This window comes from Nomascus leucogenys, chromosome 11 (genome assembly GCF_006542625.1).
Source record: "Nomascus leucogenys isolate Asia chromosome 11, Asia_NLE_v1, whole genome shotgun sequence".
Lineage (NCBI taxonomy): Eukaryota > Metazoa > Chordata > Mammalia > Primates > Hylobatidae > Nomascus > Nomascus leucogenys.
The window spans coordinates 42,257,363-42,280,175 of record NC_044391.1 but is presented as its reverse complement, the minus strand read 5'-3'; the positions used below and the strand labels follow the sequence as shown (position 1 = coordinate 42,280,175).

Here is a 22,813-nt window from a genome sequence, read left to right as displayed (position 1 = left end):
AAGGCTCCGTGGGTTGGTGGCAGCCTCGGGGGGACCTGCCCATGAGCCGAGCGTGGTGGATGCCGATGCATTAAGTGATCTGGAGACACTCGGTCCTCGAGGTTCTTCCTCCAACTGAGTTATTATATAGACTGGGACGTGCCAGCCCTTTAAAAAGTCAGTCAGCATCGGCTTGTAATTTCCTTCCTCAGACTTATAAACCTACAATCTTCCCACCCATTTCTAAGCATTTTGGAATTTCTGTTCCCAAATCTTGACTGAGGAAGCTAAAGGGAAGGAAATTCAGATCACCGTAGCTTAAGTTAGAAAAAAGAATAGTTTTTTTACCTAAATGGTAAATCAACAGCAAATCACCTAATAAATATTTGTGAACATCTGCGGCTTATTTTTGAAGTTTTAAATAGTATATATCAATTACCCTGTTTTCAGTTAAATTTGTTAAAGTTGATTAAAACACTGAAATCGAGTCAGTCAATAAAATCAATAGTGCAGGTTTCTTCTAGTAAAAAAAAAAAATCCTTCTTTTGGTTTGACTATGGCTCGTATTAATTTGCTGCACACCTCTTAGTTTCATTTGGTAAGTATGTCAAAATTTTTGAAATCACTTTAGTTATCTAGGCTTAGAGGACGTCTTGAACCTAAGCAGAAAAGTAATCAAAATGGATTTATTAGTTTTTCCCTTTTTATCTATAGTTTCAAATAAACTGACATTGAGTATTACTAGTCAAATCGTTTCACTTTGCAAATGGGTTTCCCCAGCTTCAGAAGAGAGGAAGTTATGCCTAGGTTAGAATACTACTAGAAAACTACTGAAGCACTATCTACAGAAAAACTCAAGAACTTTCTGTCGTTAATAGCTGCCCTTTGAAGGTAAAGGGCATTCCATTTCAGGGCTGTAAATGCCAAGTGTAGACTCCAAAGTAGTGGGTTTTGGTTTTCCAATGTTTGCTTTCTTCAGTGTTGATCAAAGACCAATATGTTTGCCCTATGAGGCCCCATTGGAAAATGTTTTTAGAGCAATTACAGACATAACAATAATCAATCTGTTCAGCTTATTTCTTTTACCTTAAGAAACCTTGCCCCCTCCCCCCAAAAAAAGAAAAGAATGAAAGAAACATTTTAATAAAGGAGAGAGAAAGAGGTACTATATTGCCGATTGAGGGTTAAGTGCAAGCACTTCAAGAGAAAAAAAGGTTGATCTTCACTCCTCGGCTCTTTCTAAGACCAGCACTCGTGGCCCTTGTTTTGAATTAAAATGGGCAGCCTCCTTTAGTAGCCAGCAGGGTCCTTGTTATTTAAGATGGAGAATCTTCAGGGCCATGTTGGGGGGGAGGGAGCGATGCAAAGTGTTTAGGGGAAATTAAGCTGCAGGGAAAAAAATTCAGCAAGTGGGAAGGTTCGGATGAAGATCTTGTGGAAAATTATCCGAACAACCTTTATTACTTTTCCAGAATTCATAAGCAGGAATCAAGATCTTATTTCCTCTTAAAAAATAACCTCTGCTCAGAACAAGAGTTGGTACTTGTCAAGTCTTAAATAAAAACATGCCCTCTGTTCCATCTAGAAGGGTGTTTCTGTCTGGGATTGGAAGTGGGGACTTCGCACCTAGTAATGTAGACACTCTTGAACCGAGTGATTAGCGCATCAAGCCAAGTTTCCGACAGTTGATATGGATATTTTATTTCCAGCACCTTCTAAAGTAGAGCCGGTTTCTGCTCAGTGGGTCCCCTTCCCTGTAGGCCTACACTTGACAGCCCTAAACTCAGGGCAGGGGGAGCCTAAGGCGGCCAATGCCTCTCTATTTAAAGGGGGTGAGGGGCTGCATGGACTTGACACCATAAGCAGGAGTAACCCTATTTGTAGCCAAGGTTGATGAAATAAATAATTCGGGTTCCCAGGCTGGGTGTAGTGGCTCACGCCTGTAATCCCAGCACTTTAGGAGGCTGAGGCGGGTGGATCACCTGAGGTCAGGAGTTCAAGACCAGCCTGGCCAACATGGTGTCACCCCGTCTCTACTAAAAACACAAAAAATTAGCCGGGCATGGTGGCGGGCGCCTGTAATCCCAGCTACTGGGGAGGCTGAAGCAGAAGAATCTCTTGAACCCAGGAGGCAGAGGTTGCAGTGAGCTGAGATCATGCCATTGCACTCCAGCCTGGGCAACAAGAGCAAAACTCGGTCTCAAAAGTAATAATGATAATAATAATAATTAGGATTCCTTCAGTTTTCATCTAGAACTCTCCAGTCACCAGCAAAACCGTCAATGTTTTCTTAGCAGGAGAAAACTGGGAATGTGCGGCCCACTGGGACAAGATCTTTGTGAAGTCCTGCAAAACCACTGAACTCAGTCGTGAAAAATGTTTCAAAAATGACCAGGGCCAAAGCTTTCGATGGGTAGGGATGAGCTGGCAGAGGTGGTGGGAGAGTGGCAACCCATGACTCAGACCTCTGTGGGGGGCAGGATTCACCCTGACAGTTGTGATGCACCAAGTAAAACCCGAATTCACAAGGCACCCTTTGCTGTGACCAATACAGACGTCCAGTTTAATTACCACGGAAGCTGTCCTGGCTGATTCAATTTGACATAAACGTATGACCCATCTCGTTTACTAGAGAAAGAGGGGCTCAAGAGAGACCCATTTCCCTTGGGTGGCACAGGAAAGCGGTGGAGTTGTGGGCAGGCGACAACTTCACGTGTGTGTGTGTGTGTGTGTGTGTGTGTGTGTGTGTGTGTGTCTATATAGGTGTCGGTGCATATATTCTTTTTCCAAACATCTTTGAAAGTTGTTTTCGCACTTGTAATTTACAAACCAAGTAAATTTCAAAGAGCTTATAGTGCTTTCAGACACCTAAATGCACCTTCAGCTTTCCTCCCAAATTAGGTTGTAGCTTTACTTTTATTTTTCTTTGGTAAGAAATGTGTGAACTCACCATCTGAACCCCCGTATAAGACACAATCACTCAAGAGGAGTTAGTTAGAAAATATAATTAAGGTAGATTTTAAATAAAAAACTTAAAGTGAAGCATACACAAAAATATCTCAATGTACTTTGCAAACGCATTCAGGAACTCAAATATCTGCTGGCACTAACAGGTCCTCACAAGAATTCTTTGCTCTGGTATCCTTCAAAATGGCTCCTGATATCCCCACTTCTTAAGAAAATAAGAGTCAGCAAAAGCCTGCACCCAAATTTTGGTTGGGATTCAATATTCTAAGGAAAATATGCTCAACAGATGATAGTAGAGATGAAGCCAGAAAACAACTCCAGCTATTTAAACTGCCAAATGAGACATAAAGCTGCATTGTAAAAATCATCTGGAAAACAGGTTTTCCCATTGAAGTCGCTATGTGTTAATTACTGTGAGCTGGAAGGCTGGAGATCGAACGCCTGGAAGCCGACTTTCACCCCGCATATGTAAACGGAAAAAGTGCTGAACCTCAGCCAGAGGGCTCCTGCTCGGACTCATTGCCATGCATGCCTAGACATTAATATGTGTTCATGGAGGGCTCGTACAGTACGAGGTGTTATTTCCTTATAAAGAAACACCAGGTCTCGCTTTCCATTCTTCTTACAAAATTATTCGCATTATTTATGCTACATTGAGCGATCTAATTTCTTCGTGATAGTCAGCTAATTGCTCTGGCAGGTAATTAGAAGCGGTTTACAACGCAAAGGGCTTTTGCATTGCCCCTCGGATTATTAAGTTGCGCTGTAAATTATACCATTTTTGCTGGGGAAAAATTCTTTTGAGCAAGTTCTCTTCCTGCGATCCGAAATGAAATCGGCTCCCCCACTCATATGCACCCCTCCCTAGCCACCCCCACTGCCACCACACCCCCTGCTTTTCCTGGACTCAGAGTCGAATGATTCTAAAGCACGCGATTTTGTTCGTGTTCACTGGGCCGAAATAACGTGGCCATTATGGCCTGAAATGGGCCAGGTTTGAAGCGAGCTTCCTGCGCGCCTGCAATATCCAGCAGGCATGTGGGAAAAGAACGGCTTAAATGGGGACATCTGTTCAGTGCTGCTCATCTTACTCTTAGAGCCAGGTCAGGTTAAGAGAATAACCTGTTCGCCACCTTTTTTCTTGTTAATAAGACTATTAGAAAAAACCGAGCACACACACACAAACAACACTAATTGAGCTGCCATATAAGCAAAGAATCACACACACACAAAGGTAGCAGCTGAGTTACAAGAGGAACAGTAAAAAATAACCATTGAGCTATTTCAGGGGACATCCACAAAACTTCTGTCAAAATAAACTAAACTAAAAAAAAACCTATGTGAACTCAAAAATATTCTCTACACAAATGGACTTGTGCAAGAGACTTTGAGAACTCAAGAAAGCATGGCTAATTTTCAGATTTTCATTTTAATAAAATTGACCTGAAAGTAAACTCCAATGAACAATTTTTTAGGCTTTCAAGTGCTCTAAGACGCCACACTTTCTGGTCATTGGTGTTATTTTGGGTCGTGTTATCTCTAAGAATCTGTTGACAAACCCCAAGTGGGAGCATGCTAGTTTGTCCCCTGGTTTTAGAAAGTGAATTGTATCCCCTTTCACAAATATCACCCATTTGTAAACCTTATACAGTGTTTTGAACACATGTGTGGTTAAACCCAGAGACCTGGAGCAGCTCCTAGATTATTTGTAATTAAACACAATTCCCAGAGTGACATTTATCTTCCCAAAACTGCGATTGCAATTGTCAACCGTCTGGAGGAGACCCCGGGGTAATCTGGGAGCATTACCTCTTTTAGTAACAACAGAATGAAAAGAAATCAATAGCGTTGAGGATAAGAATTTAGTAGTTTTTAACTCTGCATGTTAGCTGTAAGAAAGTGATATATAATACCAAAAGAGAAAATAGCAGAAACAAATCCATTCTAGGAAAAAAATCAGAGACACACTCATCTGAATGTCTAAGCTTCTCTTTTGCTCTCTTGCCTTGAACGACAATCACACACAAACACACACCATTCACCCCAAATGAGCAAACTCTTTTCCCTACATGTGTTTCCTTCATTTACATGATGAAGGAGAAACACAAAGTGCTGTAGAATTAATTATCAATTTTATCTATGGGCTGGCAGAGATGAATATAAAAAGTACTGTAGAGTACAAGCCTGAATGTAGAAGTAGCACGAGGCTACATTAACATAGCATGAAGATATGAACATTATGTATGTTGAAAACAAATAGGGAAAGGTGTTTTTTTTTCTTCCTTTAATACAGGCTGTACATAGAGATGGAGATTTTGAACGTCAATTTTGATAAATATCTTTATACTTTTCCTATCTATGAATTTACCTACTACTAAGGTGATTGATACATGGGGAAAGTCCCGCTTGTCTTCTAACTACGCAATTTGAATATCCCAGCTAAAATAAATCAAAGCTGGTAATATGCTAAGTCAGAGGAGTAAATCTCTTTTAATTAAACTGTCCCTAACTTTTGAACATCATGAAGTGGCAGAGAAGAAAAAGTAAATATTAAGGAGAATGGAAGAAAAATATCAAGTCAAGAAAAAAATATGAAATGCTCTCTCAAGTGGTTTCATTTATTTATAGTCATCAAGGCAACGCTTTTCATCACCAAGAAGCTCCTGTGCCAGTAGATCAAGAGTCACTATTGCTTCGCTGTGGTCAACAAATGCATCCAATTAAGCAGTACCAGAAAAGTAAGGACTCGGCCATAAATGTGGCCGGACGGTTTGGAACCGAATAACCTCACAAATAGAGGCTATTGTTCAGCGTGGAAGTTCCCATTTTCCAATCAGGAAAATACAGCCCTCTCTGGGCTCTGGCCGACTGATCTCTTCCCACCTACGGCTCAACAATCTGCCACCAGCGAGGGGCTTTTATTACCTCCCTTCCCAGGAAATGTTAGGTGACTTCTTAGTAAAACCACACGAAAGAGAAATGGACTGCTGAGGGGCACCCCTCAGGAATTTACAGGTCCACGCTTGGCCAGGTTTTTTTGTTTGTTTGTTTTGGTTTTGGTTTGTTTTTTTGTTTTTGATTTTGTTTTCCAGCGGGAAAGAAACTTTGACCAGAGAGCTCTCGACGAGGAAACACCCCCACCCAACCTGGCTCAGCTCGCTGCTCCCGGCGGCCGCCGGCGGCGCTCAGCTCCCCAGCGATCCCTCTTCACGCTTTATTTAGTAGCCAACACGTCCGCGTGCGAGGACCCCGCACACTAGCCAAGGGGTTGGGGGTCGTCTTCCCATTCTGGGAGAGGCGCAGGCCAGGGACGCAGTGCCAGCACCGCGTTCGCTCTGTCTCCCGCGGGTACCCGCCGGTCAGCTTCCAGAGCTGCGTGTCCCTGCCAACGCTCTAGAAACGGAGATGCTAAGAGCCGGATTTAAACGTACCCTGCAGAGGTACGCGCTATAGTTCGTGTGCATTTTTTTCCATTAGGCTTTTTTTCTTTCCTTTTATTTTCTCTCTTTCTTTTTTTTTTTTCTTTTTTTTTGACGCTCTATCTATAGTGGTCCACACTTAACAAGTTCAAAAACCGTATTTGGTGTAGATGAGCTGCCGGACACTTGAAAGCCTAGATAACTTTTATGTTTTCCACTATAAATCCCTAATTGTACTTAATGGTTACAAATGACTTTATTTACTTGTCGCTGTATCTACACATTTTAATCTATTAATCAAACAGCAGAGGCATCTTTCACTTCCTACTCCCGCAAAAGGAAAAGCAGGAATTGAGGCCTCTAATTTGCTTTTAGGACCTTCTGTTTCTTTGGTTGTGAAAGCTAAGAGCTCCAGATCCGAGCATTGATTAGTCTTCAAACCCGCCTGCAAAAAAGCTTCCTTTCTCCGTTCCATCTAAGGAGATGTTGATGTATATTGTAGCTGCAAGGTGTTAGATATACTTGAGCAAGTTGTTCCCAGGATGTAAATTAGGTCCCAAAAGCTGTTGTCCAAATCGAAGAAACAGAGAAATTAATCTGGGAGACTATCCATCATCACCGGTAATAAAGAGAGCGACATGGATGAGACAGATGATATGATTAAGGGGCTGTGGTCGTTTTAATTAACTTTTTGCTGTCCTGTAATGATCAAACTGGTCACCAGACCCGGTCAATAAGCATGTTAATATCAAACAAATAAAACCAGGGATGATTAAAAACCTCCTGGTTTATTAAATTTGAAATTCAAATGAAATTTATGCTGTAGATGCATACAGAATGCTAATAGATTTTAGCTTTATTGATAGTGGATCCCACAGGTTTGCAAGAAACAGCAGAATATCCATCTACCCCTCTTCCTGCCAGCACATTAAACTTCATATGGGGTGGGGAAACTTTTAATTAATGTTAGAAAGCCTGTACTTCCTATTTTTCTTCCCCCTCTTTTTCAAACATCTACATTATCACAATATAATACTCAAGAGTAATAATCAATACCTTAAAAGTTAAACCGAAGTGTATGCACCCTGAAATGCTTTGCCAGGCAGGCTGTATCAACAATGGATTACAGATGTTCTCTCCTATGGGACAGGATTTAAGAATGATTGGGTCACTTCTCCAAAGTGGAGAAAGAGCTGTCATTAAGTCTCATTTCAAGCATATTTAGATGCAAAATTATGACTGCTGAAATTTTTGGTCAATTATATGATTCTCTTTGTCTTTTCTTTTTAACACAGCTGCCTTATGCCTCATGTCACAAACACTAGCCATTTCTTTTGGGGAGGGAGTGAAAGAAGGGTAGTACAAGAAAAAAATACTCCTTGACCAATGCTACTATGAAAGAAATAGCTCACTTTTTAAATGAAAGTAAATGGAATATACATATATTTCTAATAAAAAAATATACATATATATAATGAAGAAAGTTGCACATACAAACCTTTGTGGAAATCCCCAAATGCTGCAAGCCAATCTTACACAAATTGAAGAATCCAGTATTTTCATTAAATCCACACCAACGTTGTGACTTATAGGAAGAATGACATATGATTCTAAAGTGAATTTATACACATGAAAAATCTTAGAATTAGGTAGCTCAAAACTGCAGTCACATGACGCTGGGTTTTTCTAATTCCTGGCATTTTTGAGGAAACAGTGTTAACGCCTCTGTTTACTCTCAGTATCAGCATTTAACTTTTTAATAGTCCTGCCTCACTTCCTTCCAGAAGATAGGAGGATAAAAAGATAAAATAAATAACTATTCATAGATGGGAGCCTCCCCTCAAAGTTGTTTTTCTCCACCTTTGAGGATGATGGTATTGAGTAGAATTAAACCCCAAATCTGAACAACTGTATATTAGGCCCTTAAAATGAATATCATTACAGAAGGAGACCAAAGCAATGAAGTTAATTCTCTTTTATTTGTTAAACGGAGTACCCTCCTTCCCCCACCCCTTCCTCCTTCTGGGCTGGCCTGTCACGCCTTCTCAACACGCTAAAATCATTCAGAGCAGCTTGCAGGGAGAAACACGACATTTATGGTAAGCGTCAGCCCTCAGAGAAAGAAAGCAGTTCATTAATTTACTTCACACTTACTTCAAAGTATGAGAGTATACCTTACCACCTTAATCAATAGATATGATGTACAGTCAATATCCCCACAGCGTTTAAAAAAGGGTCAGAAATGTACGCTGTCACACCACGAACATCAGTCTCAACTCTGCTCAATGAAATTTACACGATACAACCTGACTTCGAAATTTTGTAAACCCCAGGAAGATTTTTTGACATCCCTAGAAGCTGTGAAATGCTTGAGGGGGGGGTCAAACACAACAGTAAAATAAAAATGTTTCCCCAGTCAAAACAAAACAGTTCTCCCAGCTAGTCACATTTTGGTTGATTCCATTTAAAAATTAGACTTCTGAGAGCATTTGTAACTGGTTAAAAATATGAACTGTTTTTATAACTTATGAATATTCAATAGGGCTACAAAGACTGGACTTTTTGCTACACTGGTGGTGTGCTTTCTGCGGTTTAAGTTCCCTTGTGGTGGCAGTGAAATTGTAATGGCATTTCTGAAGGCAACTAATAACACAAATGGCAAGCAAATGACTAAACCCCACCGAATTTGAACTAAGTGTATCTATTAACATGCACACACACTCATAGATAGATCTCTGGCCCAATCGCCATCAGATACTGACGCCTGGATAAATGTGGTCCAAGATTTGTCAAAAGCTCGTCTCTATTCTTAGATAAATAGAACCCATATATTTCAATCAAAGTCCTGATTCTTTTCTCAGAAAGAGGTAGTGAGATTTTCTGTGAAAATTTCTAAATTCCGTAAAACGCTCTTCAATTTCTCACCCAAAGAAAAAACAACCCTCGCTTACTCTCTTCTCTATCTAATCCTTTTGTATTGAAATTTACTCAACACCACGGGACACACACACCTCCTCCCCTAGAGTGAGACGTGCACTTCTAAAGCAGAATTCCACCTCAGGGGGAAAAAAAAAAAAAAAGCCACGGCATCAAAGAAACAACTCACGGGGGCGCAGGCGCGCATCCACGTCCCAACGCATCCCTAAAAATACCCCTTAGCCTCCCAACCTTTCTGCTGTTTCGTTGGAGAGCCGGGAAAGAAAAGGTGGGTATAAAGATCTTTTTCAAAAGTGTAGTGACGGTGTTTACCAAGTTAAGAAAAAAAAAATCACTCAAGATTTTAGGTACAAGGAGCCAAAGGAAGTTGGCGACGGGGGCAGCGTTTGTGAATATTTATTCACTCAGCCTCCATCAACTTAGTCCGTTTCCCTCTTCAGCTCGACAGTCTCTTACAAACACACACTTTATTGCATTGTTCCCATTCCCCACTACCAGCTTGGGTGCGCGCACACAACACAAGCGCCCACACACACCCTCCCTCTTCTCTGTCGCACAAATACACATGTTCTCAGCCCTCCTTCTCCCCCAACACCAAATACACTCACCCCCCACCCACTTGAGTCCCTCTTCCCTCCCTAGGTTTGTCAGACTCACAGTTACACTACCATACACTCACACCCTTCCCCTCAACACTTAACTGCTCTGTCCCTCTACCCCGCTTTGTCGCACACACAGTTATCCTATCACACAACCCTCCCTTTTCTGCACTCTCCCTCCACTCCCCCGCTTTACCACACTGTCACTGTTACAGTGTCACACCCACATCCCCCCTCCCTCCCGTCTCCGCACTGTCCTCTCCTCCGCCTGCTCACACTCGCACACAGTTACGTTGTTACACACACACTCATACACGCGCGCGCGCGCTTTGCGCTTTGTAACACACGCAGCCGCCCCCGCCCCCTCCGCTCCCGCTCCCCCTTCCACCACGGCGGCAGGCGGCGGCGCCGATGACCTCACGGCGCGCGCGCCGCGCGGCCAGGCGAGGCTGCAGATTGGCTGGCCGCGCCTCCGCGGCACTTCAAAGCCGGAGAGGGAGCTACAATTGTGGTGGAATGGGCGGAACTGATCATTGTATTGCACACCTCTAAAAAAAACACTGCCTCTGATTTATCAATATAAAAAAGATCCTCTGAGAGGAGGAGGGCACTTTTGTGTGATGGCAACTTCACTTCTAGGGGTGAGTCTCAGGATTTTCTCTTGCTGGTTTAATTAGTTTCCTTTTATTGCCGATTGGAGGGGGTTAAAGTCGCCCTGGCCAGGCCACGGGCTATCAGTCTCTCTATTGAGAGCTTTTTTTTTCTTTAAATACAAGTGAGTTTGGAGAAAAGAAAAAGGGGGAGAAGGGGGCAGAGTCACGTTTTTTCAGCGCAGGAAAAGGTTCGAAGGGCATTTAGACAAGCCACCGCGCAGCGCCTCGCTGCTCCCTGCCCGGGAGACCTGCATCCAGCCCATTTTACAGGCACCGATTTCGGGGGTAAAGAGAGCAAGTTTTTCCTTCTGGGCAAAGTGCAGATTCTTCCCCTAACCCTTAAAAAAAAATTCTGCAGCCCGCCTTGTCTCGCAGGTACGTTGAACTCGTCTCGTTTTTACTATTGTAGATATGCTTTTTAAAAAAGAAAGAAAGAAAGAAAAGCAGGAAGAAAGAGTGAGCCCTACAGTTTGACTTCTTTTGGCCTGGAAGAAACAACCCAGGATGGGTTTCTGGGGACCGGAACAGGTTTTTCAAAGCTTTCCGGATTACAGGGGAAGCGCTCTTAAAAGCAATCCATTGGTTTTCCCCCAGGCTTCTCAGCAAAGAAAACTAACTTCCTCTCCAATCTGGACTTTTTGCTTGTTTGTTACGAAGTGTCTGGGGCTTTGTGTGCAAGAGAGTGTTGTTTTAGGTGAGAATACTTGTCAAACTCTTCTTTAGCGTGCTGCTTTGCTCCCGAATCAGACGCCGGCAGCCAAACTTGTCCCCTCCTGTAGAGTAGGAAGCGGCCGGGCGCCGGGGCTGTTGGGGGTGCCAGGTGAGTTGGTGGCGGCGCGCCGCAGCGAGAGATGGGGTGCAGTGGGGCGCTTTGGACGCTACCGAAGGACTGATGCACATTTCTTCCTTTCCTCCCCCACCGGCCCTTTGCCCACCTCCCCTCCCCCACTCCTTCTCCTCTCCTCCTTCTCGCAGGAAGAACCGAGGTTGGGATCGACTCCTCTGGCCATGCTTGCTGCTACCTGTAATAAGATAGGCAGCCCCAGCCCGTCTCCCTCCTCCCTCTCGGACAGCTCTTCTTCCTTCGGCAAAGGCTTCCACCCCTGGAAACGCTCCTCGTCCTCTTCTGCCAGCTGCAACGTAGTGGGTTCCAGTCTCTCAAGCTTCGGCGTGTCCGGGGCCTCCAGGAACGGCGGCTCGTCCTCGGCGGCTGCGGCGGCCGCGGCAGCAGCCGCGGCTGCCGCGGCCCTGGTGTCCGACTCGTTCAGCTGCGGCGGCTCGCCTGGCTCCAGCGCCTTCTCCCTCACCTCCAGCAGCGCCGCAGCCGCCGCCGCCGCCGCCGCAGCTGCCGCCTCCAGCTCTCCTTTCGCCAACGACTACTCTGTTTTCCAGGCCCCCGGAGTCTCCGGGGGCAGCGGCGGCGGCGGCGGGGGCGGCGGCGGCGGCTCCTCCGCGCACTCGCAGGACGGCTCCCACCAGCCGGTGTTCATCTCCAAGGTGCACACCTCTGTGGACGGGCTGCAGGGCATCTACCCACGGGTGGGCATGGCGCACCCGTACGAGTCGTGGTTTAAGCCCTCGCACCCGGGCCTGGGTGCTGCGGGCGAGGTGAGCTCGGCCGGCGCCTCCAGCTGGTGGGACGTGGGGGCCGGCTGGATCGACGTGCAGAACCCGAACGGCGCGGCTGCGCTGCCCGGCTCGCTGCACCCTGCCGCCGGGGGGCTCCAAACCTCGCTGCACTCGCCGCTCGGCGGCTACAACTCGGATTACTCGGGCCTGAGTCACTCGGCCTTCAGCAGCGGCGCCTCCTCGCACCTGCTCAGCCCCGCCGGGCAGCACCTCATGGACGGCTTCAAGCCAGTGCTACCCGGCTCCTACCCGGACTCGGCCCCGTCGCCGCTGGCCGGCGCGGGGGGCTCCATGTTGAGCGCTGGGCCTTCGGCGCCGCTGGGGGGCTCCCCGCGCTCCTCAGCTCGCCGCTACTCCGGCCGCGCCACCTGCGACTGCCCCAACTGCCAGGAGGCGGAGCGGCTGGGTCCTGCCGGGGCGAGCTTGCGGCGCAAGGGCCTGCACAGCTGCCACATCCCGGGCTGCGGCAAGGTGTACGGCAAGACTTCGCACCTCAAGGCGCACCTGCGCTGGCACACGGGCGAGCGGCCCTTCGTGTGCAACTGGCTCTTCTGCGGCAAGCGCTTCACGCGCTCCGACGAGCTGCAGCGGCACCTGCGGACCCACACCGGCGAGAAGCGCTTCGCCTGTCCAGTTTGCAACAAGCGCTTCATGCGCAGCGACCACCTCAGCAAGCACGTGAAGACGCACAGCGGCGGCGGCGGCGTCGGCTCGGCGGGCTCAGGCAGCGGCGGCAAGAAGGGCAGCGACACCGACAGCGAGCACAGCGCCGCGGGCAGCCCGCCCTGCCACTCCCCAGAGCTGCTGCAGCCCCCCGAGCCCGGGCACCGCAACGGCCTAGAGTGACGCCCACCCTGCGCCCGCCCCTCTCCCCGACCTCCTCCCACCGAGTCCTCTTGGGCCCTGTCTGTCCCGACTTCAACTCCAGCCTCTCCCTATTGCATCCGACTTGCTCTCTGTCTCTGTTTCTGCCCCTCCTCTTCCTTCTTCCTTCTGTGATTTAACTTTGTAAAGGGGATATGGACATGTAAGTAACACGCATCGCTGTCCCGGGCCCTGGCTTTCCCTTTCCACTGGTAACGCTGCCTGAACCCGGCGTAGCCGGAACCCGCGCCTCCTCGGGCCTTTATTTCTAGTTCTCCCCTCCTTGTCCTCCCCTCCTCCACCCCCAGGTTGTGAAGGGCGTAACTTTTAGAGGGAAACGGCCACTGGAGGTAGAGCTGGACTAATCCAGTGCCTGGTAGACCGCGGGCTTCGGCGCAGGCAGGAGCGGCTCGGCTGAGCAAGCCTGAGCCGGAGCGGTGGGGAGGGCGAGGCTGGAGGCCTGGGCAGAACAGCGCCGCCCAGGCACACGCCGACTTGGTTCCAGAGCCGCTGTCCTGGGCTCCTCGGCTTCGGAGCACCGTGCCAGGCCCCTGGGCGTCGCCGGACGTCCTGCGCAGGCTGTCGGGGCTTGGTGGGGTGCCCTTTTGGCAGCCCCGAGACCCAGAGTTTGCAGAGTTTAGATCTCCCAATGTCAGCTCTGCCTCTTTTTCTTTGTTCCCTGAGGTGGAACCGATGCAAGTTTCAGCAAAGGGCAGTCTTGTCGAATCTCTGCAGCAGCTTTCTTTCATCTTTATAGCATATATTTTATTTTTAAAAAAACTAAGGGGAAAATAGCAACCTTCCATTTGGTTTCCCTTCTATAATAGTTTTTTCCTCTAACGGGGAGCAACACTTTCTCTCGAAACTGCTAATATTGATCCCAAAGTTATTTTGACCGCATTAACTTAACTTATGGGGTGGGGGCGGGGGTGAGGGTAGGTGTTTTTTTCTTATGCAAAAATACTCCTTTCCGGTGAGACCAGATTAACTATCTCCATGTTTGTCCTTTTCTACCTCGTTTTTTCACCACTCCCAAACATAACCTCCCAATATTTTTTTGTTAGTCCGGCCGTCAATTTGTATAGTACCCATTTCTGTAAATTCTCGCAATTCATTGAAGATCGTAGGGTTAAACTTTTTTTGTGTGATTTAAACTTACAAACAAGTGAAGAAGCTATCGTTTATTTCAGACGAGGCAGTAGTTTAAATGCCAAAAGAGGGAAAATAGGAAAATAAAAAAGAACCTTTGTAAAATATATCTGAACCTAATGGTTTGTACAACTGGAGAATCGTTCTAGATTAGTTACCAATTAAATGTAACTCCACCAGTGTAAGGGTGTGGGGTGCAGTTGTCCAGGAGACGATTTTGTATAGTATTTTTCTTGTACATTACTTCCAGTAAATATTTGAAAATATATTGAAGTAAACTTGATTTTTTTTTTGTCACAAGAAAATATTGAGAGTTATTGTTGCAGTTCTGATGAGCTGCAGGTTTTTTGAACTCACTTCTGGAGGTGCAGAGCCACAAACGCACTTTCGGGGCCTAGTTTTGCTCGAATATGAATTTAGATAGGTATCAAGCTGTAACTAAGACAATATTTGATAAATGTGGGATGACATTTAATTTAATGGAGCATGTACTTATTTGCATTTGCTGGCAGTTCAGGCATAGTTAAAGTGAGAGTTCTCCTATATTTCATAATAAGCGGGTCTGCCAAAACCCATGTATTAAATAAATTGTCCAAGTGAAACTCGACTAACTTTGGCCTTTGTGTATTTCCTGAAGGTAATATTGTTAACTGTACATAAATACTTCTGACACTACATTTAAATGTTTGCAGATTCTGCAAACTAATTGCTCATTGTAATGTTGAAATAATTTGGATATTTCACATTGAAATGAAAAGCCTTTCTCTGGAGCATTTTAGATTTGCATTTTAAATGCATGAAATGTAATTGATTTATTTGTAATATTTTAAATGGTATTAATAAACTCAGATAAAAGACTAGGCCAGTTAATTTGTATTTTTTCCTCTTTTTAAACTATGGACATGTGCATTTTATCTTCAGTTAATTGTCTAATTTAAACAAAATATAACCCTGTTTGTGGTAATATTTAAATAATTACCTTTAAGATGTTAGATGGAAAGATCTATTTGGCAAAGCTGTGTTTTCTCTGTTTACCAAGATAAAGATTATAGTGTCTAAGGAATGTAATTGATTATTTACCAGTAGATTTATCTCATAGCATCAGGATTTACTGACCTCTTAAAATTTGTACTAAGTCACAATTCAAAGAAATTTCACCATTCTCTTTCCTTCTCAGTCTCCAGAAGGAGTCAGGTTGTTGGCCATTGATTGCATTTAGTATTTAAAAGGCCAAGCCTTACATTGGAAGATCAATACATCTAAAATTTAAACATGAGTTTGGGGATAACTTTTGTTGTTAGGAGGTGGAGGAGGTCAAGCTAACAAAAGCTTGTTTTTGGCATTCCAAGTCTTAGCTAAAGATTATGTAGAGGTAAATATCAGTAGTAGATTCCTGTTGAAATGAGTTATCTGTTCTTTAAAGTCTCTAAACAGCCACCAAAGAAAAGGAAGGTTAAACCTTAATCTATTTACTAGGCTATTGTTCATAGGTGTCAATGATGCCAATAAAAAAATACTGTCTTGTTATGTCTAAGTGCATTTAAGCAATGGGTGTTCCTTGAGCCATACTTTGAAACATAAAATACTTTTAAATGTTGATTGATGTTATATCACTATTTCACTATTAGATTAATATTATTTTGAATCAAATTGAATAAAAAGTTAGTGTGTTTGGATTCTTACAAGTTTAGCTTCTTTCTTTCTGTTTGCAATCTCCCCACCCTAAGTATAGTCTTGGTATACATCTTGAACTGAAAATTTACCATTGAAATCTATATATGGTAATTTTAATGCATAGAAACAAGTGAAAATACAAAGTGCTATGAGCACTGTAAATTGAGAGGAAAAAGCAATTAGGGATAAAAGATGTTTTAGAATAATGTAGCTCATGTCCAAGTAGGTGACACCTTTAATCCTGCTGTCTATACAGGTATTTGAGGCCTCCAGTCTCTATGGTTTTAGACAAACAAGTTAACTCTGATTCTTTGGTATACTATAGTTCTAAATAATGGATTTTAAAAGTAAAATAGTTTCTTTCTGTCACTTTCTTCCTAGGAATAACAAGCAGAACACAGTTTAAGTGTTGTTTCTTTTTTGTTGAAAGTTGCAGTGCTGAGGGATTCGGAAAGAGCGGTTCTGAAGGAGTTAAATGTAGTGGCAGGTAAGAGGAAAGTTGCTTGGTACATTTATAATATCAGTTGCATTACATGCAGAATCAACATTGATTTAAGAGGTGGTTTATGACAAGGAGAAATATTGTCTGGAAGAAGATTTCTTTGGGGTGGTTGAAGGGGGACATTTTTTCTGCTGTACAGATGTGCAAACTTTCACTTTCTTCCTTCTGGCTCCTCACCCTTCCAGCTTTGCTTCGCTTGTTTTGGTGGTTATTGAACAGTATTTCTAGCTTAATTTTCTGCAGGGTGGGCAGGGTTCTTTTGGGAAAACAGAAGATGAGGTACCAAATTGTGATTTTTTTTTTTTGCTGCTTTGTCCCTGATAAAGCACTTCCTAGCAGTAGCTGGAGGCTCACTCAAGTGAAGTCAAAGGCCAGGTCTCACTTTGAACCAAGGGACAAGCTTCCAGTCTGGCAGATCAAGATAGAGTTAAACTAGTTGTTGACCTAGAGGTCAGGCCAGCATATATCAGCCCACCCTCCAGAGTCTGGAAAAGGCTGCCAATCCAACCATTTCCATTTCCTACCTCATCTCTTCTACAAACCTGAATGTTTCTTCCCTATCCTGCTTTCTCCTTTTTTGGCTCCTTTCTCACCTTCTCTCTTTGTGCATGATCTCTTTCACTGAGAAATGTGTAACTGTGATTTGTTGAGGCTAGATTATCAACTGAAATATTTTATGTGAGAAACTTAATTTAAACCAATATGATGACTTCCTCTCAGAACAACTGATGCTGGAAATGAGTTTGCCTTCCTTCCGCCCTGCTCCTACCGCAATCTTGGCATAACTTCTCAACTGGGCTTCCTTTGGTTAGAGAATACTGAAATTAAAATTTAAAGACAAGCGGGTGATGAGACTGGACTCTTAAGTAGGCAGATCGATAATTTTGCTATCATTTTCATCTCCTTCATGGATCTTTTGGTGAGATTATTAAATGGAATGCTACAGAAGGCTTGTAGAGGAATTTTTTTAAAAAATAAATATTGTAGAGGATTAGCTCAAAGGTCAGACGATCTTTTTGGCTGGTAAATTAAGGCAGAAAAGGGAGGAAAAAAAGTGTGGATTTGATTATTATCTGTTTGCCGAAGATGGTAAAGATAAATATTATCATGAAAGAATTTAAGAATTTTGCTCAGTGTTTTGTACAAACAGCCTCAAAAAGGGATTGATTTGATGCAGGTATTTTGAATAAACTGTGGTTGTTCATTTTACTACTGATTTTTGCTGCTTCTGTCCAAGGAGGCATTATTTCTCTTTACACTCCTAAGAAAAACCCAGATATTACCAACGTCTTTATCCTTCTCTCTCTTTTTAAAAGTATGGTTTCTATGGTTGCTCGCTTCCTTCCTTCCTTCCTTCCTTCCTTCCTCCCTCCCTCCCAATCTCCCTCCTTTTTAAAAAATGGCGCAGAAGCTCAATTCTGTGCCTGTATTTCAAGAAAATGGTGTTAAAGTAAGGAATCGAAATACAGTAATGTTGTACCTATTTTAAAGTCAGGGCTTTGGTTCTGGGTGGCATCTTTTGAAGACTGCTCAATATAAATAGTTGATGTTATTTTAAAAATAAGATTCAGAATTTTCTCCCTGTTTATTCCTTGCTTCCGGATTAAAGGAAAGCCGCTAATTCCTTGCCATCCTGGACCCGAGCCGCTGCGGTTTAAGGGGATGCGCGTCAGTGGCCATGTCTTTAGATTCGCTGCTCTCCCTGTGAGCAGAAATGTTGATTTGCTACAGCGGCGGGGAGGGGGGATCTGTTTTTCCCTAGTCCCTCGGCGCATGTTTAATTTAATTTAATTTTCTGCGGAGTCTCTTGGCGGTGAGGAAAGCAGCCTTATACATTTTGCCTTGGTTCCTAACTAACAGTCGGAGAGCTCTAGGGACAGCGGGGAGGGCTTGAGGTGACCTAGAACTCGGAATAAAGCCCCACTACAAGCTGCCGCTTTTTCCTGGTGTTCTAGTGCCGTTTTTGAAAGTCCATCTACCGGAAATGTTGCTTTTTTTTTTTTTTTTGAGATGGAGTTTCGCTCTTGTCTAGGCTGGAGTGCAACGGCGCAATTTCGGCTCACTGCAACCTCCGCCTTCCGAGTTCAAGCGATTCTCCTGCCGCAGCCTCCCCTGTAGCTGGGATTACAGGCGCCCGCCACCACGCCCGGCTAATTGTTGCATTTTCAGCAGAGACCGGGTTTCACCATGTTGGCCTGGTCTCGAACTCCTGACCTCAGGTGATCCGCCAGCCTTGGCCTCCTAAAGTGCTGGGATTACCGGCGTGAGCCACCGCGCCCGGCCTGGGGCTGCCGCTTTTAAAAAGCCCATTCCTCAACTTTGCTTCTCAGGCAGCAACTTCTTGCTCTGCGGGAGGAAACGTTGGCAGCGACCTGCTTCCCTCGCAGGGCGCTGAGCCGAGGTCCGGCCTGCCCAAAGTTCCCTTCGTTCTCTTTTCGAATGAATTCTGCGGGAGGTTTGGAGCCTGAGAGGATTTCCCAGCCTTTCTAAACGCTACCCTCCGCTTTCCTCTTCCCAGCTCCTCGAAGTGCCCAGTGCTTTGAGAAAGACCCCCGGACCCTCCCGGGGAGGGTTCTGAGCTGGCGAGCCGCACAGTCCGCCCGCGGGTAGCAGTGAAGAGTGAGGTGGTGATCTGAGGTCTCCCCGCGAGCCCTGGCCCCGGCCCGGGCCCGCCGCTCCCCTCGGGCTGCGGGCGGGAGCAGCCCGGCGCCGCGGCCGCCGCACACAAAGGCGCCGCGGCCGCCTCCGCCCGCTGCACGGACAGCGAGCGCCACCCTGTGCCCTGCTCCCGTTCTGCAGCGCGCTCAGCGCGGGCAATGCCGGCCAGACCCGCACCCGCCAGTCCCCGGCCTCTGACCTTGGGCAAACCCAAGGTGGGAATCGGCGCGGGGAGCCTCCCCCTGCCCCGCTGTCGCCTCTGGGCTCTCAAAAGACACTCGGGCCAGACGGGGTGAGGGATTCCCCTGCCTTCGCTTCCCTCCTTCGCTTGCTCTGCAGTTTTCTCGCACCAGCCCGCTGCCCTGCGCCATCCTAGCGCCTCGGAGCCCGGGGAATCTGTCCCATCCTGTCCTAGGGTGCTGCGCTTTGATCTTCCTGCCCGTGCCACCGGAGCCTGCTGCGGTGTGGACAGACTCAGATTCTTCTTCCTGAACTTGTTCAGATTTCTCTCTGTCCTGGCCCACGACTGCCTACCTTTCTTCACCTCCTGTGGTCTTTTCTTGGCCAAACCGCTTTGTGTTCACTCGCACCCGCCTCCTCTCCCCAGCGACGTCAAAGTGCAGCGTCCTCCATAGGTGGCAAGATTTATTCTTGTCATTTTGTTATGGGGTTGCCAGACTCGAGTGAAGGAACTTGCCCACCTTTCCCCACACTGTTATCATAAAGAAGGCGCAATTAAGTGTGACTGGCTGTGAAAACTCTTTGCCCTTTTTAGTTTGAGGATATCAAAAATGTTTAGCTACCCTGGGGACTGAGAGAAAAAGTGATGGATAGATAGGTGGAGGGATACAGATGTAGAATCACTGAACCTGTTGCACAGAACTCTACTGCATTGCACCCCAAACCCAAGAACCTCTCGTGGGCTTCCTTCCCAACGCTCTTCTCTCCCGACTCTGGGCCTCTGGGTCTTTGGGGACTGCTAGCAACATTCTGAAGGCCCCTATTCTGGTGACATCTGAAAGGAGATCAAGATAGATCAACCCTTCGGAGAAGAGCGTCATGCTCCCCTTAAAGGTCTTTATTTGGAGAATGTACCTGCCTCTCTCCGGGCTGCTTGAGGAAAGGAGCTGGCTCCTGGTAAACCTTTCCCCACCCCCACCCCCTGACTCTTTTAGGCGCTTCTAGGTCTTAGGCCTTCTGGTCTTGGAAGCTCATCGCACAGGTTCGGATCTGTGGGTTCCACTTTGTATTCTCGAGATATGCCAAGGATTAAACTTGGCTTTTATGGGTGGTTAGATACGCACTATGTACATGCATTTAAGGCATCCTGTGATGAAGCTGCAGCATAAATCTTCTCCCGCACTTATATTGAAAGAGCTCTCAGAGCCGCACACCTGCGCGTGACAGGGCTCCAGTCATGTCCCCTCGTGGCTAAATCCACGGGCTCCACTGACCCCAATACCCCAGTGGGGAGGGAAGGAAGGAGGGTCACCTATCTTCGCTTGCAAAGCCCCTGCAGCCGCCGGTAGAAGCAATCTGGCTTCCCGGAGCTCCAGGATATAATTGACACGTCCACCTCCGGAGCTGCCACCACTCTCCTCCCTCAAGCCAGCCGGCGATGTGAGCCCGCACCCCCACCCCCTCTCTCCGGGGTCCGGAAAGCTGGGAAGCGCTGGAATGCCGCGTTCTCTCACCCTATTGTGCCTAGGTGTTGCAAACCACTGGAGGACAGAGCTTCGCGCTTTGATCTCATGTCCCAGTCATTCTTTAGCACAGAGGGGTGAGTTTAAATTAAATTTCTTTCTCTGCTGATAAGTCGTAATGGGCCTCAGAAGGTGAATAATTATGCAGTAACATTTCATGGGTTGTTGGAGTGGGAATTCCCACTGCGCTGTCATCAGGAACAGAATTTCCCTCGTACGCTCAATGCTAAATGAAGCTTTGCAAGTAAGCCACAAGTGTCTTTCAAATCTCGATGCAGATGATCTAGTCCTTCCCTACTCACCTTTCTTGCCCCTACAAATCTGTGCCGTCATTTATTTTTTCATTCGTAGTTTATAAGTGGTTTACGAATACTTTTAAAATCAGTACTAAAGGATCTTATTTTTGAGGTAAAAAAAAATACTTAGCTTTGATGATTATGCATTTCTATCAATACAAAGCACACACTGATGAAAGCTGGGGCCGCATTTTCCTGGAAAAAGGTAGATGAGCCACCTGAGATTTATGTCCAAATACCTGGATTTAGTCTGGCCAACTATCTTCACTTCTTTTAGTGAAATAGTGCTTTTTGGCTTGATTCCTGAGGAGAGTCCGGACCCGAAGTTGCTGCAGGCATAAGATTTGATCATTAGTGTTCTGAAGGTATCTAGTTTGCAGTTCAGAAATTGACTTTCCATGCAGGAAGGTTAAAAGGAAAAATGCCTTGGCTGCTTCACTCAAAATAGCCACCTGCCTATTAGAAAATGTGGACTTAATTCTTGGAGATATCAATTTATATTTAATTTCCCTCCAAACTAGATTAAAAAAACAGCATCAACAGTTTGGATATTGTAAATGGGTCATGACATTTTGATACTCAAAAGAAAATCAGACCCTTAATTTAAAGAACTTTCTAAAATTGTAATTTAAAAGCACAATGGAACTCTTTATTGTTTTGTTTTGTTTTTTTTTTAAATCCTCTATACCCCCATTCACTTTAGTGCTTCATTGCATAGCATTTTCGTTGTTTACTTTTTGTCCCTTTACATGTCTTCCTTTAAATGAATTGAGCTCCCTCAAGCTTTAAGATTTCTAAATCAGCACACAGAAACTGGAGCCTGCTTATCAAGTTTTCACTCCTCTCTTGGCAACTAATTTGAAAGGGCTCAAACAATAAGTTGATTTACATTATGCTCATTTTACCCTGAAATCTGTGCAAATGTTGAAAAACCCTTAATCATTCACCTTGTGTTATCTTTACATCTTTGGGGGAACCAGTCCTTCTAGCTTTAAGTTTTTTAGCTACTCCATTTTAAGCGCTGAAATAGAAGAGAGAAAGTAGATCTTTTTCTTTTTTCCCCTAAAGTTCAAGTGATTATCTAGTTCAACTGAAAATAAAGGATTTGTACTGCCCAATTTTGCACCCAATTTAATGTCCCTAATTATGTAGGCACCCTATCATCAGGTTTCCCATCATTTCAGGAAGTTTTGTACTCATTCTTGTACACTGATCAATGCTTCATTTTTCTCTTACATGCCTATCTCTTATGATTATTATATTTTCTAAGCAGGTTCTTTCCCCTTTCAATTTAACAAACAATGGCCTTATTGCAGGGAGGTAGGGAGGGGAGCTAGTGCCAGGTGGAAATGTGTTTAAAAGACATTCACATTATTTAGCTTTAAAAATATTATTGAGTTATATATCCTCTTTAACAGAATTTACACAGACTTTTTCTATAGATAAATGAAGTTTCTATTTAGGGCAAAATATTTTTTATAACATTAAATTATATTTCTCCCGAAACTTTAAGAAAGTTCTTATAGATGACAATTCAGTGGCTTTTTACTATGAGGCAAAGTAACTTTTGCTCTTTCTCCCAGTAAATAACTATTTGACTTAAAACTGCAGTGGTTAAGTTTAAGGTACATATACATTATACTTCCTGTGTCATCAGTATTGACATATTTTAGTGAGTATCACAATTGAATGTTGTCATAGCAATGAACAGAGATCATTAAAACAACCTTGTGAATATTTTGGCTACAGAATACTGTATAGTTTTCAGTAGAAAGCATGATATA

The 22,813-nt window shown here is 44.9% G+C and overlaps 1 protein-coding gene across 2 annotated transcripts; it reads left to right on the top strand.

Moving 5' to 3' along the window:
• Nucleotides 1-10,433: 10,433 nt before the first annotated feature.
• Nucleotides 10,434-15,056, top strand: SP8 (Sp8 transcription factor). 2 transcript variants are annotated; one of them, XM_030823086.1, is made up of 3 exons: nt 10,434-10,542; nt 11,278-11,374; nt 11,530-15,056. In XM_030823086.1, exon 3 carries the CDS (start codon nt 11,563-11,565, stop codon nt 13,027-13,029), a length of 1,467 nt encoding a protein of 488 aa, XP_030678946.1. In that variant the 5' UTR covers nt 10,434-10,542; nt 11,278-11,374; nt 11,530-11,562; the 3' UTR covers nt 13,030-15,056. The 2 variants fall into 2 exon arrangements, with proteins under 2 accessions (XP_030678946.1, XP_030678945.1); XM_030823085.1 differs by lacking the exon at nt 11,278-11,374 and having other exon boundaries at nt 10,440-10,542.
• Nucleotides 15,057-22,813: the final 7,757 nt, after the last annotated feature.